The sequence below is a fragment of the Mus caroli genome, unplaced genomic scaffold, assembly GCF_978045245.1.
Source record: "Mus caroli unplaced genomic scaffold, Mus_caroli_1 scaffold_5, whole genome shotgun sequence".
Taxonomy (NCBI): Eukaryota; Metazoa; Chordata; class Mammalia; order Rodentia; family Muridae; genus Mus; species Mus caroli.
The window spans coordinates 133,096,714-133,118,373 of NW_028227260.1; the positions used below are offsets into that span (position 1 = coordinate 133,096,714).

General features: G+C 41.4%; 1 protein-coding gene and 1 pseudogene across 3 annotated transcripts in view; both read left to right on the plus strand.

Moving 5' to 3' along the window:
- Positions 1-21,386, plus strand: part of Pabir3 (PABIR family member 3) — a 60,809-nt gene extending 39,423 nt beyond the window's left edge. For all 3 annotated transcript variants that reach the window (XM_021153671.2, XM_021153669.2, XM_021153670.2), the window contains one exon: positions 21,278-21,386. Coding sequence is in view for 1 of the 3 variants with exons in the window: in XM_021153670.2 (XP_021009329.1) it covers positions 21,278-21,295 (18 nt within the window). In the remaining 2 variants the exon portion in view is untranslated. The remainder of the gene's footprint in view (positions 1-21,277) is intronic.
- Positions 4,556-5,165, plus strand: LOC110286979 (large ribosomal subunit protein eL13 pseudogene; annotated as a pseudogene).
- Positions 21,387-21,660: the final 274 nt, after the last annotated feature.

Here is a 21,660-nt window from a genome sequence, read left to right on the forward strand (position 1 = left end):
TACCCATGATTCTTCTGCCAGTGCTGACAATAAACCTCAGGGATGCTCACACACCAGGAAAGCATTCTACACAGTATACAATACTCCCACTCTTCACTCTCCAATACGGCAAATACAGATATTCTTAGGGGAAAAAATGAGGCTGAGGCTGTAGCTTAGTTGGCAGAGTCCTTGCCTCGTATACAGGAGTTTTAGGTTTGATCCTTAGCACTACATAAACAGAGTATGGTAGTGCAATCCTCTAAGTCTAGCACTTGGAAGGTGACATAAGAGAAACAGAAATTCAAGGTCATTCTTGTCTATATGTTGAGTTTGAGACCAGCCTGGAATATATGAGAAGCTGTATCAAAAAAAGAAAATCATTATAATATTATTTGTAAATGTGAAAAAATGAAAGATCATTGCCTTCAAGGTAAGATATTGGGTCTCCAATGTATACTGTCTTGGGCTGTTAATCAAAAAGTTGGTGGTTGGAGGCCACTCAGGAATGGCAGTGTTCCTTTCCCTCTATCTTTTCATGGGTTCATTTTTTCCTAAATGGGATGTGGAGATCTTTTAGCTGGCTGTGGTGGTACTTGTAGCAGTTAGGAGATTTGGGGGCAAGAAGATTAAGAGTTCAAAGTTATCCTCACTACACAGCAAGTTTGAGGCCAGGCAGGAGTTTCTTGAGCCCCAGAAAACAAAACAAAATAAAATACAAACAAAAATTAAACTAAATAAGAAACAAGTGCTGTGGTGGAGCAACTAAAAAGTCTATATCAAATAATGATGGTTGGCCATGCAAGCTAATTAAGTGATGATACAGATGACAACATTGATGAGTCTTGAAACAGTATGCAAAGGAAGACAAATCAGACATAAAGGACCACTATTATATAATTGTAATTATATTAAATAATTCAAATAAACATATTAATAATAGCGAGAGGTAGATATCATTAGAGATTACCAATGGCTGGGACAGGGATATGGGAAGTTACTCTTAGTGAGCATAGTTTCTGCTTGGGGATAATAACAATGTTTCAGAAGTAGATAGTACTGGTGTTCATGCAACATAAATGCAATTTGTGTCATACTTTAAATGGTTAGTTTTAGGTGAGAACACAAAATGAAAACTCCCAATACCAAACACTGGCATGGCATCAATTATCAGGTTAGCAATTCTCTAGCTATTTTATAAAACACGAATAAGTCAGTATTCTGGCAAATTAAGAGGCCACCCACAGAGACCAGGGTCAAGAAAGTTCATTCAACTCATTTAAACTCACCCATCTCTGTTTTCTTAACAGAAAGAAAAATCAGTTTAGTATACCACAGACAGGGCAGCTGGGCAGTAGCAAGATTAGACTGCAGCCTACACTCCCTCCCTTCTGTGGTTGCAAAAACCCAAGAAAGGGGATGCTGTGTGGAGCATGTTCAAAATGTCTAACCTATGTCCTTGTTTCTGAGCATCCATTTTGTGGCATTGGTGCTGTGTAGAATACACTTTGGGAAACACTGGGCTAAATAAAGTACATTTTGTTGAACTCTCCACACATCCTAAGATCAATGCTTTGGCATGAAAAGATGTTTGTGACTGCACTGTTGCAAAACCACCGTGGCTAATGGAATCTTACTTTTGTTTTTAAAATTTTTACGAATATACTGTATTTGTCCATATTGTGCACAGATATATGTGAATATATTTTGCAGATGGGGTGATGACATTTCTCGAATTTCCACAAATAGGCAATCTGTATCATCTTTCCACAAATCTGTTCTCCCATGTGTTTGCCATTCCCACTACTGTTTCTTTGTGTGTATCTGTGCATGTGAGTTCAGGTGCCATAAAGGCCAGAAGGAGGTGTCACATTCCCTGGAGCTGAAGCTACAGGTGGTGGTGAGTAGCCTGACATGGTTGTTGGGAACCAAATTCCTGTCCTCTTGCTCCAGCCCTCTGTCATCTTTCTTTGAGATGTCTTCTCTAATAGCTATTTTATTGATATTCTCAAAGTGTGGCACCCAGATATTACCATGATACTCCATGCATTTTGCAAAAAAATACTACCCTTATTTTCTTTTTCTTTCTTTCTTTCTTTCTTTCTTTCTTTCTTTCTTTCTTTCTTTCTTTCTTTCTTTCTTTCTTCTCTCTCTTTCTTTCTTTCTTTCTTTCTTCTCTCTCTTTCTTCCTTCCTTTCTCTTCTTTCTTTTTCTCTTCCTTTCTTTCTTTCTTTCTTTCTTTCTTTCTTTCTTTCTTTCTTTCTCTCTTTCTTTTTCTTTCTTTTTCCTTTCCTTTCCTTTTCTTTTCTTCTTCTTTTTTTTTTGTTTTTTTTTTTGTTTTTTGAGACTGGGTTTCTCTGTGTAGCGCTGGCTGTCCTGGAACTCACTGTGTAGACCAAGCTGGCCTCGAACTCTGTTTCTGCCTCCCAAGTGCTGGGATTAAAGGAATATCACACCATGCCTATTATCCACCATCTTTTTATTTCTAAGGGTGGACAGCATGTTCCAGATCCTAACAAATTCCCAATCCAATTCTCTACATTTCCTGAAATGTTATGAGAATTTTTTTTTTTTTTTTGAGATAGAGCCTCACTGTGCGGCCGTGGCTAATTTGAAAGACACAATAATCTGCATACCTCTGCTTCCAGAGTCCTGGAATTAAAGGTGTGCACTGCCATGCTGGGCCCTATGCTATTAGAACTTGTTACCAAACACTGAAGAGAAGGGAGCTTCCATAACGACGAGGAAGGCAAGGGACTCCCTGCAGTTTGGCCATAGAATTTGGAGTATCTTTGCCACATACCACTTTCTACTTATTGATCCTGTCATTGGTATCAGTTTTGTTTGACTCTGAGTCCCACAGAGCTCAGTTAGATAAAGTCAAGGTACAGAGATGCCTGTACAGAGATGGCAGTGATGGTCAGGGGTTACAGTAATCCACATTATTAGTTCTTGTCCTTGACTTATCTGACCCACTTACACATAGTTCTCCTTCTCCTTCTTCTCCTTCTTCTCCTTCTTCTCCTTCTTCTCCTTCTCCTTCTTCTTCTTTCTTCTTTTTTTTTTTAGTTTTTTTATTGGATATTTTATTTATTTACATTTCAAATGTTATCCCCTTTCCCGATCCCCCCCCCAGAAACCTCCTTTCCCATCCCCTTTCCTCCTGCTTCTATGAGGGTGTGCCCTCACCTCCCCACCCCCACCTCCCCACCCTCGAATTCCCCTACACTGGGGGCATTGAGCCTTCACAGGACCAAGGACCTCTTCTCCCATTGATGCTCAACAAGGCCATCCTTGGACATAGACAGCTGGAGCCATGGGTCCCTCCATGTGTACTCCTTGGTTGATGGTTTAGATCCTGGGAGCTCTGGTTTGTTGATATTGTTGTTCTTCCTATGGAGTTGCAAACCCCTTCAGCTCCTTCAGTCCTTTCTCTAACTCCTCCATTGGGAACCCCATGACCAGTCCAATGGTTGGCTGCGAGCACCCACATCTGCATTTGCCAGGCACTGGCATAGCCTCACAAGAGATAGCTACATCAGGCTCCTTTCAGCATGCACTTCTTGGCATCCACAATAGTGTTTGGGGTTGGTGACTGTATATAGGATGGATTCTCAGGTGGGGCAGTCTCTGGATGGCCTTTCCTTCAGTCTCTGCTCTACAATTTGTCTTCATATTTGCTCCCATGAGTATTTTGTTCCTCTTCTAAGAAAGACTGGAGCACTCACACTTTGGTCTTCTTTCTTCTTGAGATTCATGTAGTCTGTGAATTGTATCTTGGGTATTCTGAGCTTCTGGGCTAATATCCACTTATCAGTGAGTGCCTACCATGTGTGTTCTTTTGTGATTGGGTTACCTCACTCAGGATGATATCCTCCAGATACATCCATTTGTCTAAGAATTTCATAAATTCATTGTTTTTAATTGCTGAGTAGTACTCCATTGTGTAAATGTACCACATTTTCTGTATCCATTCCTCTGTTGAGGGACATCTGTGTTCTTTTCAGCTTTTAGCTATTATAAATAATGCTGCTATGAACATAGTGGAGCATGAGTCCTTATTACATGTTGGAGCATCTTCTGGATATATGCCCAGGAGTGGTATTGCTGGATCCTCCGGTAGTACTATGTCCAATTTTCTGAGGAACCGCCAGACTGATTTCCAGAGTGGTTGTACAAGCTTGCAATCCCACCAACAATGGAGGAGTGTTTCTCTTTCTCCACATATTCTCTAGCATCTGCTCTCACCTGAGTTTTTGATCTTAGCCATTCTGACTGGTGTGAGGTGGAATCTCAGGGTTGTTTTGATTTGCATTTCCCTGATGATTAAGGTTAAAGAAAACTTTGTTTTTCCATTTCTGTTATCATTCTTCCCATACAGTAGCTTCCCGCCCCGGAAAACTGTTTAAACTATATGACCTAGCTTTAAACAGCACACAACTCAGTTACTTCCACCAAACCTGTGCACTGAGGTTTTCCAGAGTAGCTGCTTCCTTGCAATGACCACAGCTTATTCGGAATGCTTAGAACAGAAGGCTTACTTAATAGAAATAAGTTCCGCCTTTCTGCTTGGCCGTTCTCCTGTATAGGAGGCAGCCATGGCGCCCAGCCGGAATGGCATGATCCTGAAGCCCCACTTCCACAAGGATTGGCAGCAGTGAGTGGATACTAGGTTCAATCAGTAGGCGCGCAAGATCCGCAGGCGCAAGGCAGGGCAGGTGAAAGCATGCAGCATCGCCCCTCGTCCCCCGACCGGCCCCATCAGGCTCATCATGAGGTGCCCTACAGTGAGATACCACACCAAGGTCCGGGCTGGCAGGGGGCTTCAGCCTGGAGGAGCTCAGGGTGGCTGGCATTCACAAGAAAATAGCTCGCACCATCGGCATCTCTGTGGACCTGAGGAGGCGAAACAAGTCCATGGAGTCACTGCAGGCCAACGTGCAGCACCTGAAGGAGGACCGCCCCAAGCTCATACTTCTCCTCAGGAAGCCTTCTGCTCCAAAGAAAGGAGACAGTTTTGCTGAAGAACTTAAGCTGGCCACGCAGCTGACAGGATCCGTGATGCCCATCCAGAATGTGTACAAAAAGGAAAAGGCCAGAGTCATCACAGAAGAAAAGAAGAACTTTAAGGCTTTTTTGCCAGTCTCCGAATGGCCCGTGCCAATGCCAGACTCTTTGGCATCTGAGCAAAAAGGGCGAAGGAAGCTGCAGAGCAAGACGTTGAAAAGAAAAAGTAATGAGCTGTTGGAGAGTTGCAATAAGTTTTCCATAAACCAACCAAACAAACAAACAAAAAGTCCCAATTTTCAGTTCCTTAAGATTTTCCCAGCATGCATAGTGGCACATATTTGTAAATCCAGATCCTGGGAGATGGGGTCAGGAGCATCAGGAGTTCAAACTCATCCTTGGCTGCCTAGTTTGAGGCCACCCTGGACTCCAGGAGAACCTGCCTCAAACAATACAGCAAAACAATTGCACCAATTTGAAGCTTGCAATAAAAAAATGCCGACCATTTCCATGGCTACGTAACATTTCCTCTTGGGTTTAATTCTCCTGCTTGTCCACCACGGGCTCTAGGCAACCACTTATCTCTTCTTCATCATGTAGAATCTAATGTATGCAATCATAACATGTATCATTTTGTATCTGGTTATTTTTATTTGGAATAATATCTTTGGAATCCATCTGTGTTGCTTCTTGGATCTGTTGCTCATTATTTTATCACTAAATCGATGTTGGGTACAGTTGGTCTCTTTGTTTACTGGGAAAGCTGCTGTGAACATTCGTGTTTAAACCTTTTTATGGATTGAGCTTTTTTTAAAAAAATATTTCTTTTGTGTGTGTGTACCTGTGTATGAAGGGGCAGGATATTTCTGGGCCAAGGCATGTTTGGAAAGGCCAGAGGACAACTTGCAGGAGTTGGTTTTCTCTATCCACCCTTGCGGTTCCAGGAGTTGAACTCAGATCATGAGACTTGGCAGCAAGTGCTTTTACTTACTGAGCCAGATTGCCAGCCCATGGATGTATTTTTTTTACTTTCTCTTGAGTAAATATGTAGCAGAATGATTATATGATGAATGTATGTTTAATCTTATAAAGTAGTGCCAGCTGATTGTTTTCAATATGCATTTCCCATTCTTTCTTCCACTGACAGTGAATGGTTTTCAATAGAGTTCATATGTGAATTGTCTAAGTAGCGGATTTTATTTTGTTTTGTTTTGTTTGGTTTGGTTTGGTTTGGTTTGGTTTGGTTTGGTTTGGTTTGGTTCACTTGTTTTGATGTTGTTACTTTCTTTTATTTTGTTTGGGAATTTTAGACAGAGTCTTCATGTGCATTCCTGGCTTGCCTGTAATTCCAGGTTGGCTTCAAACTCTCAGGAACTCTTGCCTTCATCTCCTGAGTGTTAGAATTATAGGCATTTGCTGGCTAAACAACATTTTTATTCTGAAGTCTAAATTTTAAAGGTTGTGGTATCCAATATTACTTGGGATAAGGAAATTACCAATGATGGCAGAATATATGTTTTACTTTATTTATTTTATCAGAATTGTTAATCTAATTATATTTTTGATCAAAAAACTTAACTTGCACGTGTTGGGTTTTAGTATTTGGTTTAACATAGTTATCTATCACTGTTCAAAATGACTGGCTACAGAGATTTTGGAGTTCCTTTGGTTTGGTTTGGGGTTTTGGTTTTATGAGACATGGTCTCTCAGGCAAGACTCAAATCGTTGGCTCTCCTGCTTCAGCCTTCCAGATTTAGAATGAGAAGCAAGCACTGCAGCACACCTGGTTGTAGGTTTTGCTCATTTGTTTGTTTGTCTTTTTTTTTTTTTTTGGCATGGGATTTTTACTATCTAGTCTAGGCTTGTTGATACCTCCCAAATTCTAAGGTGACAGGTATGTGCCACCATTCTTGGTATGGGCATACTTCTAAAATAAAAATCCAAGCTTGGAACAATAGGGTACACTTGTAAATTCTAGCACACGGGAGGCTGAGGCAGGAGAATTGTAAGCTTAAGTCCAGTCTGTGCTACATAAAACCCCATTTCAAAACAAAAGCAGAAATTCAAGGTAGGCCATACCTAATAAAAGAGGACTTGTGACTTGTTGAAGTCCCAGTGACATAGTCAGAGTGTACACGGCTTTCTGCACTCTCTAATTTCTTGGCAAGAAAAGAATCTGACTTCATAGAAAGATACTTGCCAGTGTCTCATTGGTTATCTGGAAAGCTACCAAGCATAGTATTACCATTTGGATCTCAGTGACAAGAAGAAGAAGAAAAAAAAGCTAAATAAAACATTAGATGCACTTGCTCTGTGTTGACCATAGCAAAGATCTAAGGGATTACATGGAACACGTTACCAAGTGACAAGCCTCTTTTAATCTTGCCTTACAAATAGAAATGATAATGTAAGTGCCAAGGTTGGCTGAGTCTTGTGTGGGACCTCCCCACTGTTGAGTAGGAAAACAAAGCCATTTTGTGTTCTAGTGTAGTCATGCTCTTAGCAGGCTGGTAACTAAAGGAATTATGGCCTAGCCTCACTCATATGGTAAAATCAGTCTTTGGGAATTTTGATTATAAACTGTCTTTTTTTTTTCTGCTGTGATATAGGGTCTAGATGACACATTACATCTGGGATAATTAGGCAATGTCTCTTCTACCAGCGATTAGCCCTTTCTACTCTTAGCTTGTTTTTTTTTTTGTTTTGTTTTGTTTTGTTTTTTATTATTATTATCATTATCACAATGAGAAACTTCTGTTTGGGCTCCAGTTTCCTCTGAGCAATTTAAAACTGTTTAATCTACACAAAGAATATCGTTCCCTTTATAAATGGACTGTTGGAGGACTGCACTGAAAATCCCATTTCAGGCTTCCTCCATTACACTGAACTTTGGTTGAGAACCTTTAATGAACCCTGGGTGACGCTGAATTCTCATTATGCAATGATATGTGGAACCAGGGGGAAATGTACCTCTAGTTAAGAGTTTTTGCTTCAGTCTGGCAAAATCTATTATTAATTTCATGAATGGATATGCTTTCTTGTAAGATGTAGAACCTATGCCTGTAATCCCAGCACTTGGAAGGTAAAAATAGGAAGAAGAGGAGTTCGAGGCTGGTCAGAGCTACACAGAGAGTTTGGGGACAGGCTAGACACTCATGGAGCCTTTAAAAAAAGGCAACTTCTACAAAAATGCCCAGTAATTAATGATGTACATAATTAATGATGTACATCATTAATACCAGCAGTTCATGAAACTGACACAAACAAATCACTGTAAATTCAAGGCCAGCCAAGGATACATAGTGGAATCCTATCTCAAAGCAAATGAACTTCCAAAATCTACTACACTGAGAGGTAGAAACAGGAACATTAAGAGTTCATGGCCAGATGCTGGGCGTGGCGGCGCACGCCTTTAATCCCAGCACTCCGGAGGCAGAGGCAGCCGGATTTCTGAGTTCGAGGCCAGCCTGGTCTACAGAGTGTGTTCCAGGACAGCCAGGGCTACACAGAGAAACCCTGTCTCAAAAAACAAAAAACCAAAAAAACAACAAAAAAAAAATTGAAAAAGAGTTCATGGCCAGTTTCTGCAATATAGTGAGTTCAAGGCCAGCTTGAACTATGTGAAATCTATCAACAAACAAACAATTATTCCTCAAAAGGAGTCTTTTTCTTTTTACCATAAGAGGCTGAACTCTCAGAAAACTGAAGAACAGTACATATGCCTTGTGAGGACCAGCAGGTAAACAGGACCTCATTGGGGCCCTCTGTCCTCAAAGAACTTGAATTAGAGAGAAAAGAACAGGACAGCTTATCTTCAGCTTCCCCCTCCCTCCCTTTTTGTTGTTTCTTTCCTTCCAGCCACTCACTGTCCTCCTGAACCACTATTTACCCTGATCTGGCCTCTCCTCAAAGGAACCCAGGTCTCTCTTCTTCTAATCAAAATGCCCATGTAACAAGGTTGACATCAAGTTGGACATTCCAATTAGCCTATTCAAAGGACAATTAAACTGACCAATGAATATAACTCTGTGGGGGAGGCATTTGTTTTTTAAGCCATATTCTGGCTCAAAAAAAAAAAATCTCAGCCACTGGGAGAGTCAGTGGTTGGGTGTAGTCTCTGTCATCTTCCTTCCCCACCCCCACCCCAGAAAGCTTCCCCTAAGCTTGGAAGTGGGGCAGGCACTGGCTTCTTTCCTCAATCCCCATTACTATTTCTATTTGTTTGTTGGAAACAGTGGCAAGGGAAGGTTAAATACAACCCAGGTTTCTTCCTAAGAAAACGGGAACAATGCAATGATGTTACCTATTTCGTAGGTTATTGTAAAGATGGATTCATGTTCTGTGTGTAAAAACAGTAGGCTGCCTAGGAAATAATAAGCATGCAATTTAGGAAGCGTTTGTGATTTACAAAGTGGTCTCTGGGAGAATAGACAGCTACCAAGTATATCTCCTTGTGTCCCTTCCTAGACTTTCATGGCTTATAATTCTAGGTTTTTATTCATGTGAGTGTTTTGAAGTTCCCTTTAAAATAAATTATAGTAGGAAATTAAAATCATTAGGTACTAGGTGTCTGGTCACATGTTAAAGATGATGATAAATGTAAGCAAAATGATTATGTGATTCCTCTTGTGGAATAAGTTCGAATTGCAGATGTCGCTCACTGGTACAGATTTGTCTAACAGTGACAAGGTCCTTGGTCAAGTCCCAGCACACACACACACACACACACACAGAGAGAGAGAGAGAGAGAGAGAGAGAGAGAGAGAGAGAGAGAGAGAAAGGCACTGCATGTACTATTGTCCCTTGCCTGTCACCACTTTCATCCCTGTCTCTGCTCTCTGCTCTCATTCCTTTTTGGTTGCTTGTTTATTTTTGTTACTGAGTTATTATATGTTTGTTTTGTTTTGTTTTGGGTCATTGCCTCATACTTCATCCCAAGCTGGTCTGGAATTCTATACAGACATGGCCTCAAACTTATGTCCATTCCTCTGCATATGTGGAAACCAGAGGTTAACATCAACTATCACTGTTAATTGTTCTTTCTACCTTATTCTCTTAGACAGGGACTCTTAGTGAACAGGAAGCTCATGAATTTGGCTAAGCTGGCTGGACAATTAGTTCCAGGAATCCACCTGTCTCTGTATTCCAGGCCCAAAAGTGGGGTTACATGTGTCTGCCACTATGTTCAGGTTGAGTTTGAGTCTAGCCTGAGGTACATTTTGAATTCCAGGATAGCGTTGGCTACAGGTGAATATTGACAGCATTAAATTCGCAAATAAACATTGTTTCCTATTGTGTTTTTAGAACCTTGCAGTGCACTCCTATGTTTGCACATGTGCCAAGCTTGTGACAGAGAAATGTGTTGGAGAGTTGCTGCAGTTGCTTTCATCTCTTCTGTTAGACATCACAAGGACAGGACTCATTATTGTATTTGCTGTGGAAGGCCATGTAGCTAATATCAATCCAACTTGTTAGATGTCAGGCAGTGTAATATGTTTTATCTCATCTAATTTTCATAAAATCTGGTAAAGAAGTTACTGTAATAGTCTGTGTTTTGCACAAGAGAAACTGGACTCAGTCAGAGAAGTTAATTGTCTTAATTGAAGCCAGACAATAAGTATCAAGGCTTCAGTATGCTAAAATGTATTATGATAAAAAGTTTGCATATATGGTCCAATTTGTAAAAAAAAAAGTATATATACCTATATAAGTGCATATGAAAACATTAGAAGAAAACATAAGATGTTGACAATTGGTTGATGTCATGTTTTTTTTTCTATTTTATATATTTGTTATTATTTTCTGAAATGGAATCTTACCGCATGCCCCAGGCTGACCTTAAACTCCCAATCCTCCTCCACACACCTCACCGACGCTGGGCTTACCAAGGTCCACCACCGTGCCTGGTATGGTTTCTGGGTTTTGTAGCAAACAGGATGAGGAAGTGAAGCCAGGAAGCAGATGAGTTCCTTGTGTAACTCTAAAGATTGCTAAATCTAAGAAGTCTGGTGGTAAGGTGGTAATTGTTCTTAAGTAAAGAGGAAAACAACATAGTAGACAGTTAAGGCTAATCCAAAAGGAAGGGAGATGGAGTCTGGAGCCGAGTAAGGGGAAAGCAAAGGAACCTAGTGCCAAAGCTGGAACGGAAGGGGTCAACTTGAGCCGAAAGTCTCCACTTCAGGGAGGCTGGAGGTGGGAAGGTGAAAGGCGCGGGTCAGTGGGCAGGTGAAAGAGGCTATAACCTAATGACCTATGTCTGTTCATTAAAATCCAAAGCTTGGTGCTGGGCAGAGGGCTCTAAAGGCAAGAGTCAGGTAGTGGATATGAGGAGATAGAAAGGATTTGGAACAATCACTGAGAGAAATGTGATATCGATGTCTAAAAGGACCGCCGCATAGCCCTTGGGGCCCCAGCGGGGGCTGGCCGGCCAGGCTTTGTAGTGGAGCCAACTTCCTGACCTTCTCCAGCAAGAGCAGGCTGCCTGAGAGAGGGTGATGGCAAGAATGCACACAGGGGTAGGGTTTTCACAAGGCTGGGGACTGGCAGAGCAGGTGCTGCCGAGAGGGAGGCAACCCAGGCAGAGCTAAAATGGCTGGCCATGGGCTGAACTGGAAGTTGCTGAACGGAAGCCACTAATGGCTTCTGGGAAAGGAGGGGTAAAGAAGGGCAGACAGGGTGCTAGCTGTGAGGACTGGCCTCGGAGCAGAGGGTGGGGGTGGCAATAGAAGGCTAAAGTCACAGAAAGAAGTGTCTCTGAGGTTGGGATATTCCAAGTGGGCTGCTACGGGACCCTGATGGTGTGAAGAAGCAGTCAAGACATGCCAAGAGAGCACAGGCAGAATTCAAACAACACTTACCTGAGCGAGGATAATGTAACATTATCAAGGTTACACAACATTCGTTCCATTCAGCAACTCTGCCATAAGGAGCTTTGTCTTACCCACAGGCTTCTGTGCAGGATGACTGCATAAGAAGAGGCAGGTGCTGCACCAGTATCTGTAACTGCATCCGATGAGAAACATCCTGAAACCCAATCGTAGCGCATTACGTTTAGTCCATAAAGTGGGTGCCATTCCTGTCCTGTACTGCTATGAAACAATCGCTGTGTAGTGAGCCGGAGAAGCAAGGCCCAGCAGTGTGTGTGTAGTGTGCAGTGCATTTGACAATATCGGCATAGGACACTTGATGAGGGAGACACAAACATTAATATTGGTTTCTTCAAAGACAGCTGCTGGCAAATGGACCACAGCTGGGAACTTTAGCCTGGGGAGAAAGATGGAATGGGATCCGACACACACTTAAGAAAAAAAAAAAAGCCAGGGTTTTACTATGTAGTCATGGTTAGCTTAGGACTCACTCTGTAGACCAGGCTGGTACATATGTCTGCTTCTGCCTCTTGAGTGCTGGGGCTAAAAGCTTGCATCTTTACATGTGGCTCCTTTTGTAAAGAGTTTATGAAACTTGAGTGTGTGTGTGTGTGTGTGTGTGTGTGTGTGTGTGTGTGTGTGTGTGCGCGCGTGTGTGAAGAACGAACACTGTTGAGTACATACGATGGTATATACATGGAAGTCAAAGGGTAATTTGTGGAAGCTGGTTGTTTTCTTCCATGATATAGCTCCTGAAAATCAAAATCAGGTCATCAGGCTGGGGGACAAACATTCTTATTCACAGAGCCCCTCACACAGCCTTTCTTTCCCCTACTGTCTCCTACCTTTTGTATTCTGAGTCCTGTGAATATATTACTTGCTGAGAAACAATTTAAAACAGATGAATTTAATCCCTCAACCTCAGTTCTATGTATGTATGTCATTTGTATCTACTTTATAGATATAAATCATTAAAATAAAGGGACAACAAAAACATCCACTAGAATTTTGCTTCAAACCAGTCATTTTGCCGGGATATTTGGTCAGGGTTTGGATGAAATAAAACTGACCATGTGTTGAAGTTAAGCAATGAATATATGGGCATTTATTTTCATTTGAAATATGAAATTGCTTTTTAAAAAAAAAAAAAAAAACAGAATCTCATTCTGTAGCTCAGATCGGAACTCAAAGGTGGTCTCAAACTCCCCGGCCAAATGCTTTGATAGCAGATGTGACCTGTCACGACTTGCTAAAACGGACATCTTTTGAGAGAGGGTCTCACTATGTAGCCCTGACTGGCTTGGTACTCAGAGATTTGCCTGCTTCTATTTCCCAAGTGCAAGGAAAGAAATGAAAAAGGAACGGCAAAATGGTTCAGTGGATAAAGATGCTTGTAGCCGGGCGGTGGTGGCGCAGACCTTTAATCCCAGCACTTGGGAGGCAGAGGCAGGTGGATTTCTGAGTTCGAGGCCAGCCTGGTCTACAGAATGAGTTGCAGGACAGACAGGGCTATACAGAGAAACCCTGTTTCAAAAAAAAAAAAAAACCAAAAAAACAAAAAAAACAAGAAAACAAACAAAAACAAAAACAAAAAGAACAACAACAAAAAAGATGGTTTCTGCTAAGCCTGCCAACCTGAGTTCTGTCCCCAGGACCCTCATGGTAGGAGAGAAGCTACTCTCAAAAGTTGTCCTTTGGCCTCCTGCATACACACCACACCACACCACACACACACACACACACACACACACACACACACACACACACACACACAAATAAATAAATAAATAAAAGTTGAAAAAAAGAAAACACTTCCTATGAGGCTCATTGTAAGAACACTCAGGTACTTTCTCATTCTGGACCTTGTATCTCATAATTGAATGGAAATTCCCATCCCCCGTTGACTTCTGAATCAGCATCATTACCTTGCTGATTTCCCTTTATTATGGGGCCTGGTACTGTTCTCAGGATTTTTCCTATTAATGACAATCTCTCCCCATTCTGTTGGCTGTTAATTGGCTACTACCTTATTCTTATTGCTTGCAAAGCTCATCTTGTTCTTGAAAAACCACTTCATTAGTTTTTTTTTTTTTTAATGACCACTTGACATTCTCTTTCTGCCCCAGTTTATTATTAGCTACCCTAACTAATTTATGGTCATCCCCCTAACCTGATTACCTATACTTATCAATCTAGGGGCTGATATGTCATTGGCATTCAGTTACACATCACAGCAAAGGTCATGGGTGAGCACACTTGTATTCAGCCTTTCAATCTCAAGCTGTTTTGCTTATGTCTACTCTTCTTCTGTTACCTCAGAGGCCATGGTGGCCTCAGCCTGGCTGCTCACAGTCTGCTAATCCTTGCCTTGTTGTCTGTCCTCAGGAGGCAGGTGGCTTCCTTCTCCTTCAGGCTCAAGTGGCTTCCCTATATCCTAGCACCCATCACCTCTGTATGCATGTCTTATCAGCACCCAAAACCTTCACAAGCTTTCTCAACTCTTATGGTTTGAGTCTGGAGTGCCCTTCTCCCCACTCATATTTTGAATGCTTGTTTCCCAGCTGGTGACACTATTTTGGGAGGAGGCTGTGGAAATTTTAAGAGGTAGAGCCAACTAGCAGAAATAGGTCAGTAGGGGTGAGCCCTTCAAGGTGGTCTAGCCCTTGATCCATAGCTCGCCATAAAGCCTGTCTGTCATGCTCCTACCCTCACAGACCGTACAGAGCTGCCCTTCTTTCCTCACGGTGTCTGATGGAAATCCTGTTTTCAATTATTTCTCTCAGGTACTTAATCACAGAAATCCAAAAATGACTACTGCAGCCAACCTAAGCCCCCTCTCTTATGTGTCAATTCCTTTATTTTAGATGCAGTCCTACGGTATAGCCCAGGTTCTCTCTGAACTTCCTGCGATCCTCATGTCTCTGCCTCCTGTGTGCTGAGATCACAGGGGTGTGCCACCATGCCTGGCCTAAGCCCCCTGTTTATATCCCCTGTAAAGAGCTCCTCTGACTCCTTTCCCCAGAAGTCTGAGCTTAGCACGCACCCTCAAGCTCTCATATAAGCGTGTACTGCATGGTACATACTTGCAGAAGGATATCATGTTTGAGGCCAACTTGAACAACATAGCAATAACACAGCTCAAAAACAATAAAGAAAAGAAACAGTACATTGTATACAAGCCATGGTTCATATTCAAATTTAACTTGTCTGGTGACCTATATCACTGCATCTTATCACCCACGGTCTGTCTAAAATCACATATTTACTTGTCATGCTTCTTTTCTTAATACTTCTTAAACTCGGAATGATCCTCCACCTGATGTCGCCATTTTGGATGAATGTGCCTCAGTTTGGGGTTGTCTGCTATGTCGTCCTCATCAGAGTGAGATTATTCACAGTTTGCAGAAACAAAACACTACAAGGCTGTTGATGTTGACTTTCATCCCTGGCTCAAATCTGTCTTCTAGGATGGAGGAGGCAGAGTTTCTTCTGGAACCGGGGACTTGCTTCATTTTGTTTAGGCTCTAAGCCAGCAAGCTCTAGCCATCCACCTGTCTCCACCCCTCTGAGAGTTGGATTCACAGGCATTTTCAGGGATGGCCAGCTTGTTTTGTGGATATTGTGATCTGGACTTAGGTCCTCACAATTATAGGACAGGTGCTATTAGTTGCTGAGACAGCTCTCCAGCCTTGGTCTTGCTGTTTTCTATCAAACCTGAGAGCAGTGAAGAAAATAGAAGACACTCTTGCCTTTCCATTTTATGTATCTAAAGAATAGAAAGAAAAAAAACAAGAATAGGAACTGAGTGTGGAAGCACATGCCTGAAATCTTAGTGCTAGGGATGTTGAGACAGGAGGATCAAGGGAAGTCTGGGCTACATAGTGAAACTGTCTCCCGAAGAAAAGGAAAAAAAAGGTTAAAGTGAAACAATGGAATTTGTTGTTTTATGTTTTATGTTTTATTTATTTAATTTTTTTTTTTTTTGGTTTTTGTCTATTTTAGATGTGAGATGAAGTTCAGGGTTCTATCTAAGCATTTCTTCCACCCAGAAGACCACATTAATTAGACCAAGTCACAGTTCTCAGGTTGTACTTATGGGAAGAAGAGGAAAAGCCACCACAACTACACTGAGGGCAGAGGGAAGTATGTGGTGAAGACTGTGTTCTTTCCTGGAATTGCTGTAACACAGCACTATAAACAGGTAGCTCCAGTTGTTCATTCACTAGAAGCTTCACAAATCCAATGTGGCTCCATTTTCATGTGACCTTCATCCTTTCTCAGTTTATACTGTTGTGTGTTTGAGGTGAGGCTCCTAAGTTACCTTGCTATACACATGCTAGATAACAGATAACAGGATCACCCTAATGACCTCTTCTTACCTTGTCATTCTGTCTTCATCTGTTGCATTAGTAGTTAAACTACCTGTGCATTCTGTATGGTAAGCCAGCAATCCACCACTGAATTATATCCCCAGCTCTTGACTTTTTCTTTTAAGAGAGAATCTCATTACATTTTCTAGACTTGCTTCAAACTCTTGATATATCTGAGAAAGCCTTTCAACTTGTGATCCTCTTGCTTCAGCCTCCCAAGTATCTGGACTTATGGGCAGGGACTATTACACTCAGATTGTAAAAGTAATTTTACAGTGGAAAGTCCTTACATCAGCAAGTTTTCCACAGGACTTCAAGCTATCTTTTAGGGGGAATATTATCCAATGCCTTTGAGAAGACAAGTGGAGCTCTGTTCTCTATAACACTTAGAACACTGCAGAAGACAATTCTAACTCTATGTCATATTTTTATGAATGCAAAGAAGAGGGCATCAGGTCCCACTACAGATGGTTGTGAGCCACCATGTGGTTGCTGGGAACTGAACTGAGGTCCTCTGGAAGAGCAGTCAGTGCTCTTAACCACTGAGCCATCTCTGCAGCCCTAGAATTTTTTTCTTTCTCACTCATTCTAGTTTTGGTTGGCTTTCCCACAAGTAAAGAGGGAAAACAAGATAGGCAGAATATATCTTGTGTCCTTGAAATAGACTTAGGACATAAATTTCACATGACAATAGCAGCTATTCACACACCTATTACACAGAGGACAATCATAAAGAACACTCAAAGTCTGTAGAGGTCTCACCCTTGTGGTCCTTTGTACAATTCTAATAATTGCTTTAGAATGTAAATAAATGTGTCACCTTTTAACAGATGGGGAGCATGAGTTCCAGAGACAGAGTGACTTCTTGTAGGCTATACAACTACTGTCGGTCAATTTCATGCAAGAGAAGGGACATGTCTGAAGGTTATCAAATACAGTATAGTCATTCACTTATTTAGCCAAAATTTATGGACTGAAGACCTGCAGCATCTAACCAGATAAATGGATAACCATGTTGAATGAATGGATAACTAAAACCTGGTCTACACCTCTTGCCTTCATTTTTCTGACCCATTCCTCTAACCACTGTACCTCATGATTAACCACAGGCTGAAATATGGGACATTGAAGTACCAAGGCAGAGGACAGGACTTCAGTGGAACTTAGTCCATTTGAGATTCTCTTGCTGTATTTGATAACACACCCATCATGATAGCCTTGAGTTGATTCTTGTTCTTCTTCTGTGCCTGTTGAGCTGAGCAAGAAGCCATTGTTGTCAAGATATTAAAAATCCTTTGGTTTATGGTTTTATTTGACATATAACATTTGTCTGAAGTATCTTTGGACAAAAGGCAGGCTTTGTCACATGAACAGTTCTGTTGTAACAGTGTATCAAGGAAGCAACAAATTAAATCTGTTGGCTGCAGATATGGATCAAAGATAGAATGCTCGCCTAGTATTCCTTGGGTTCAATCCCTAGGGCAACAAAAAGAAATTAAATATTGAAATAAAATAATTCAGTATGTTCCCTTCGTATGTCTGAGATGGAATGTTGGCATCTGTATTAGTTATTTTTCTATTGCTGTGATAACACACTGTGACCAAGGCAATTTATAGAAGGAAGAGCTTATTTGGGCTTACAGTCCCACGGGGTTAGAGTTTATTGTCATCATGGTTGGGAAGCGCAGCAGCAGATAGGCAGAGCGACTGGAGCAGCAAGCTAAAAGCGCACATCTTAAAACAGCAGCAGAGAGCAGAGAGCAAACCGACAATGGTGTCTTTAAATTCTAAAAGCCTGCCTCCAATGACACACCCCCTTCCACAAGGTCACACCACTTTAGTCTCCCCACACAGTGCCACCAACTGTGGACTACGTATTCAAATGCTCGAGAGTGTGGGAGACATTTCATTCAAACTACTACAGCATCCCCTCCTGCATATTCTAGGTTTCCATCCGCAACACTAGAAGATCCCTTGCATTTAGCCTTGCCAACAAGGCCATATCGACAAGCTACTGACTGTCTCGGGCTTGATTCTAGATAACTGAAAGACAAAAAACAGAAGCTTCCAGAGCAAAAAGTAATGTAACATTCATTAAAAAAAAAAAAAAAAAAAGCAGAGCAAGGAGGAGAGTAACATAGATTAGCAACTATTTAGTGCCAGACACTTTTGAAAATCTCATAAGGACAGGAGTTACCCCCATTTAATGTATAAGCAAAGTGAGGGGCAGGGAGTTTTAAGCTAGAGCTTCCTAATCTTTTACTATGTGGGACTCTTTATCATCTGAAAAATTTTACAGGAACCTAGGTATATAAAATAAGTATACAAATTAAACATTTACTGAAAATAAATCATAAAGAAAGTGTTTTAAATAATCCCTTGGTAAATATATCATTTTACCATTTATTAAAGAAGAAGGCAAATTTGCATACTAATAAGATGGATGCCTTTGTTTGTTTTTACATAAAGAATTAAATCTTGGCTTAATATTTAATATAGTAAGGCATAAAGCATCTTTGGTGTAATAGATGCTTTGATTTTATAATCATCAGTCCTGAGAGAACAAGTTTCCACAAATACATAGAGAAGTGGCAGAAGTATGCTTATGGCGATTTTAGAAGTTGTGAAAAACTTCTGTCTTAGGGACAACAAGACAGCTCAATGGATAACAACATTTGCTATGCAAACACAACCACCTGAGTTCAAGTCCCAGAAACTACATGGAGGTGGAAGGAAAGAACTAACTCCATAAAGCAGTCCTCTGACCTCCACAGATGCACGTATGCTCCCCCATCACATACGTAAGCATGTCTACACATTTGTGTCACACACACCCCCACACACACACTTTTAAAATGTTTTTATTTTAAAAAGTCTGTCCTAATCCCAAGACAGAAATTCATTTCACGTTTTTAAAATATAAAGCTCAAGTCAGCAAATCAAACAGCACTTCTTATTTTTATTGATTTACTATTTATTTCTATGTATGTGTATGTGCATGTATCTTCTTCACATGTGTGCAGGTGCACTCAGATGCCAGGATTCTGTTGGATCCCCTGGAGTCCGTTGTGAGATACTTGTGGGTGCTAGGAACTGAACTCCAGTCTTCTGAAAGAGGAACAAGCACTCTTAGCCAATGAGCCGCTTCTCCAGCTCTTCATACAATTTAGAAAAACTAACATTTGAACACAATTCAGTCCAAAACTGTATTAACGTGATATTTCTATTCTGAAGAATGGTGGAATAAAATATTTAAAGGCTTTTTTTCATAATTACACAATTATATCTGGTTAAGTATGGAGGCATGCAGGAGGCAGAAGCAGGCAGATCTTTTTTAATTCAAAGCTAGTCTGGTCTACACAGCGAGTGTCATGACAACAGAGTGAGACCCTGTCTCAGGAAAACAAAACTATTTTTCTGTAAGAAAAGAAAAGTTCCAGGACAGCCAGGGCTATACAGAGAAACCCTGTCTCGAAAAACCAAACCAAACCAAACCAAACCAAACAAACAAACTAAAAACAACAACAAAAAAGAAAACCTTGTTTTTAGTAAATCCACAGCAGTCCGTAGCATATAATAGTTTTATATCAGAGCTAAGGTGTTCCAGACAGCAGTCAATGCTATTGCCTGGCAGGCAACATACGTAAGTAGAGCAAAGTGTACCCTTTGTACACACAGAGAGAAGCAAGATTCAGGGAAGTTGTTGCAATATAGGCAAATGTTTCCAGACAACTCAAACTCATTGTATGTTTCATTTTGAACTTGTTTTTCTTTAGAGCCAGGATTCATGTATCCAAGGCTGGCTTCAAATTTACTATGTAGCCAAAGATGACTTTAAACCTCTAATTCTCCTTTCACTTTGCTAGTGTTAGGACTACAGGCCAGTACTACCAGGTCTTATTTTTTAAATTAATTTATTACTTATTTACTTTACATCCCAAACATAGTTTCCTGTACCCCATCTTCTTCCAATCCCCCAGTATATCGTCTCTTCTCCTCAGAAAAGGGGAGGCCTCCCATGGATATCAACCCACCTTGGCATATCAGGTTGCAGTAGGAACATCCTCTGTTATTGAGGCTAGATGAAACAGTCCAGCAGGGGCAAAGGGTCTCAAAAGGGGGTGTCAGAGTTAGAGACGGCCCCTGCTCCCAGTGTTAGGGGTTCCACAAGAAGAGCAAGCTACACAACTGGTACATATTTGCACAGGGCCTAGGTCAGTCCCATGTAGGCAACCTGGTTGCACTATGTCTGTTTTATGCAGTGCTGGGATCAAAGACAGGGTTTTGTGCTGGGTAGGCAAGCACTCTACCATCTCAGCTACATCCTGAACCCCTGAATTCGAGACAGTTGTATGTTCAGAAACTTTTTAGTGTTGCCATTTTCCCTCCATGGCTCACATTGGGACTGTGGTTTAGACAACTTATCCAAAACCATGCATCTAATAAATGGCAGAACTACTCAGGTACCAGAATATGAATAAGACAATTTCGATCAACTTCTGGGTTACATTAACCATATAAGGGGTGCTGAAGATATTTCAGGGAGGTACATGCAATGTATATGATCAAGATGGGGCCTCTGAAAGGTAGGGTGTGTCTGGTATCTGACAGCCTGTGATAGACATTCCCACTCCACACCCTTTCTAACTTCCACAGTACAACCACTTGATCCCATTCAAAGGTTTGGACTTTCAAAGTATACCATGTCTTCGGGTGTACTTGAGGAAGCAACCTAGAGAAGTTGTTTTAGACTTCTGGCTTCTGTCCAAACTACACCCTTTGAGGCTAGCTGAACTGCTCTTCCTCCAAGAGCGTTATTTCTGGAGGCAATCTCTTATGGAACTTGACCTCTGGAACACAGCTGCCTCTGGACCCAGAGGAACTCCAGGCTTTGCATGGTAGCCTGGTGCGAGTCATCTCAGGATCCTAAGGCTTCACAGCTCCCTGGCCTGCCCCCTTCTTCCTACCTTATGCTACTTTTCAGATTGAAGTGTTGAAAGAACTTAACCTCTTTCTGCTCTCTCTCTCTCTCTTTTTTTTTTTCTGCTATGGCAGGGAGAAGAGTTGTCTTAATTAGGTACAGAATCTTCCCAGTCTGTTCAAGTCACCACCATCGGATAGTTCCAAACTAAACTACAAACCCAAGGAGTACAATAAAAGAAAGATGCACGTATTCACTGACTCCCCCTTCCCTAGTTCTGGTTTGGGATTTTTTTTTTTGTTTTGTTTTGTAGTATTAGGGACTGCACACAAGGTATGATATACACAAGCACATTAGAACTGTCCCTGTTTCATCTCTGTTGGGGTGAAAAATACTCTGAAAAGAGGCTGAAGATGGCTCACTGCTTATGAAACTGGTTACTCCTTCAGAGGACCCATGTTAGATTCTCAGCACCTACACGGTGGTTTTCAGCTATCCATAACTCCAGTTCCAGGGA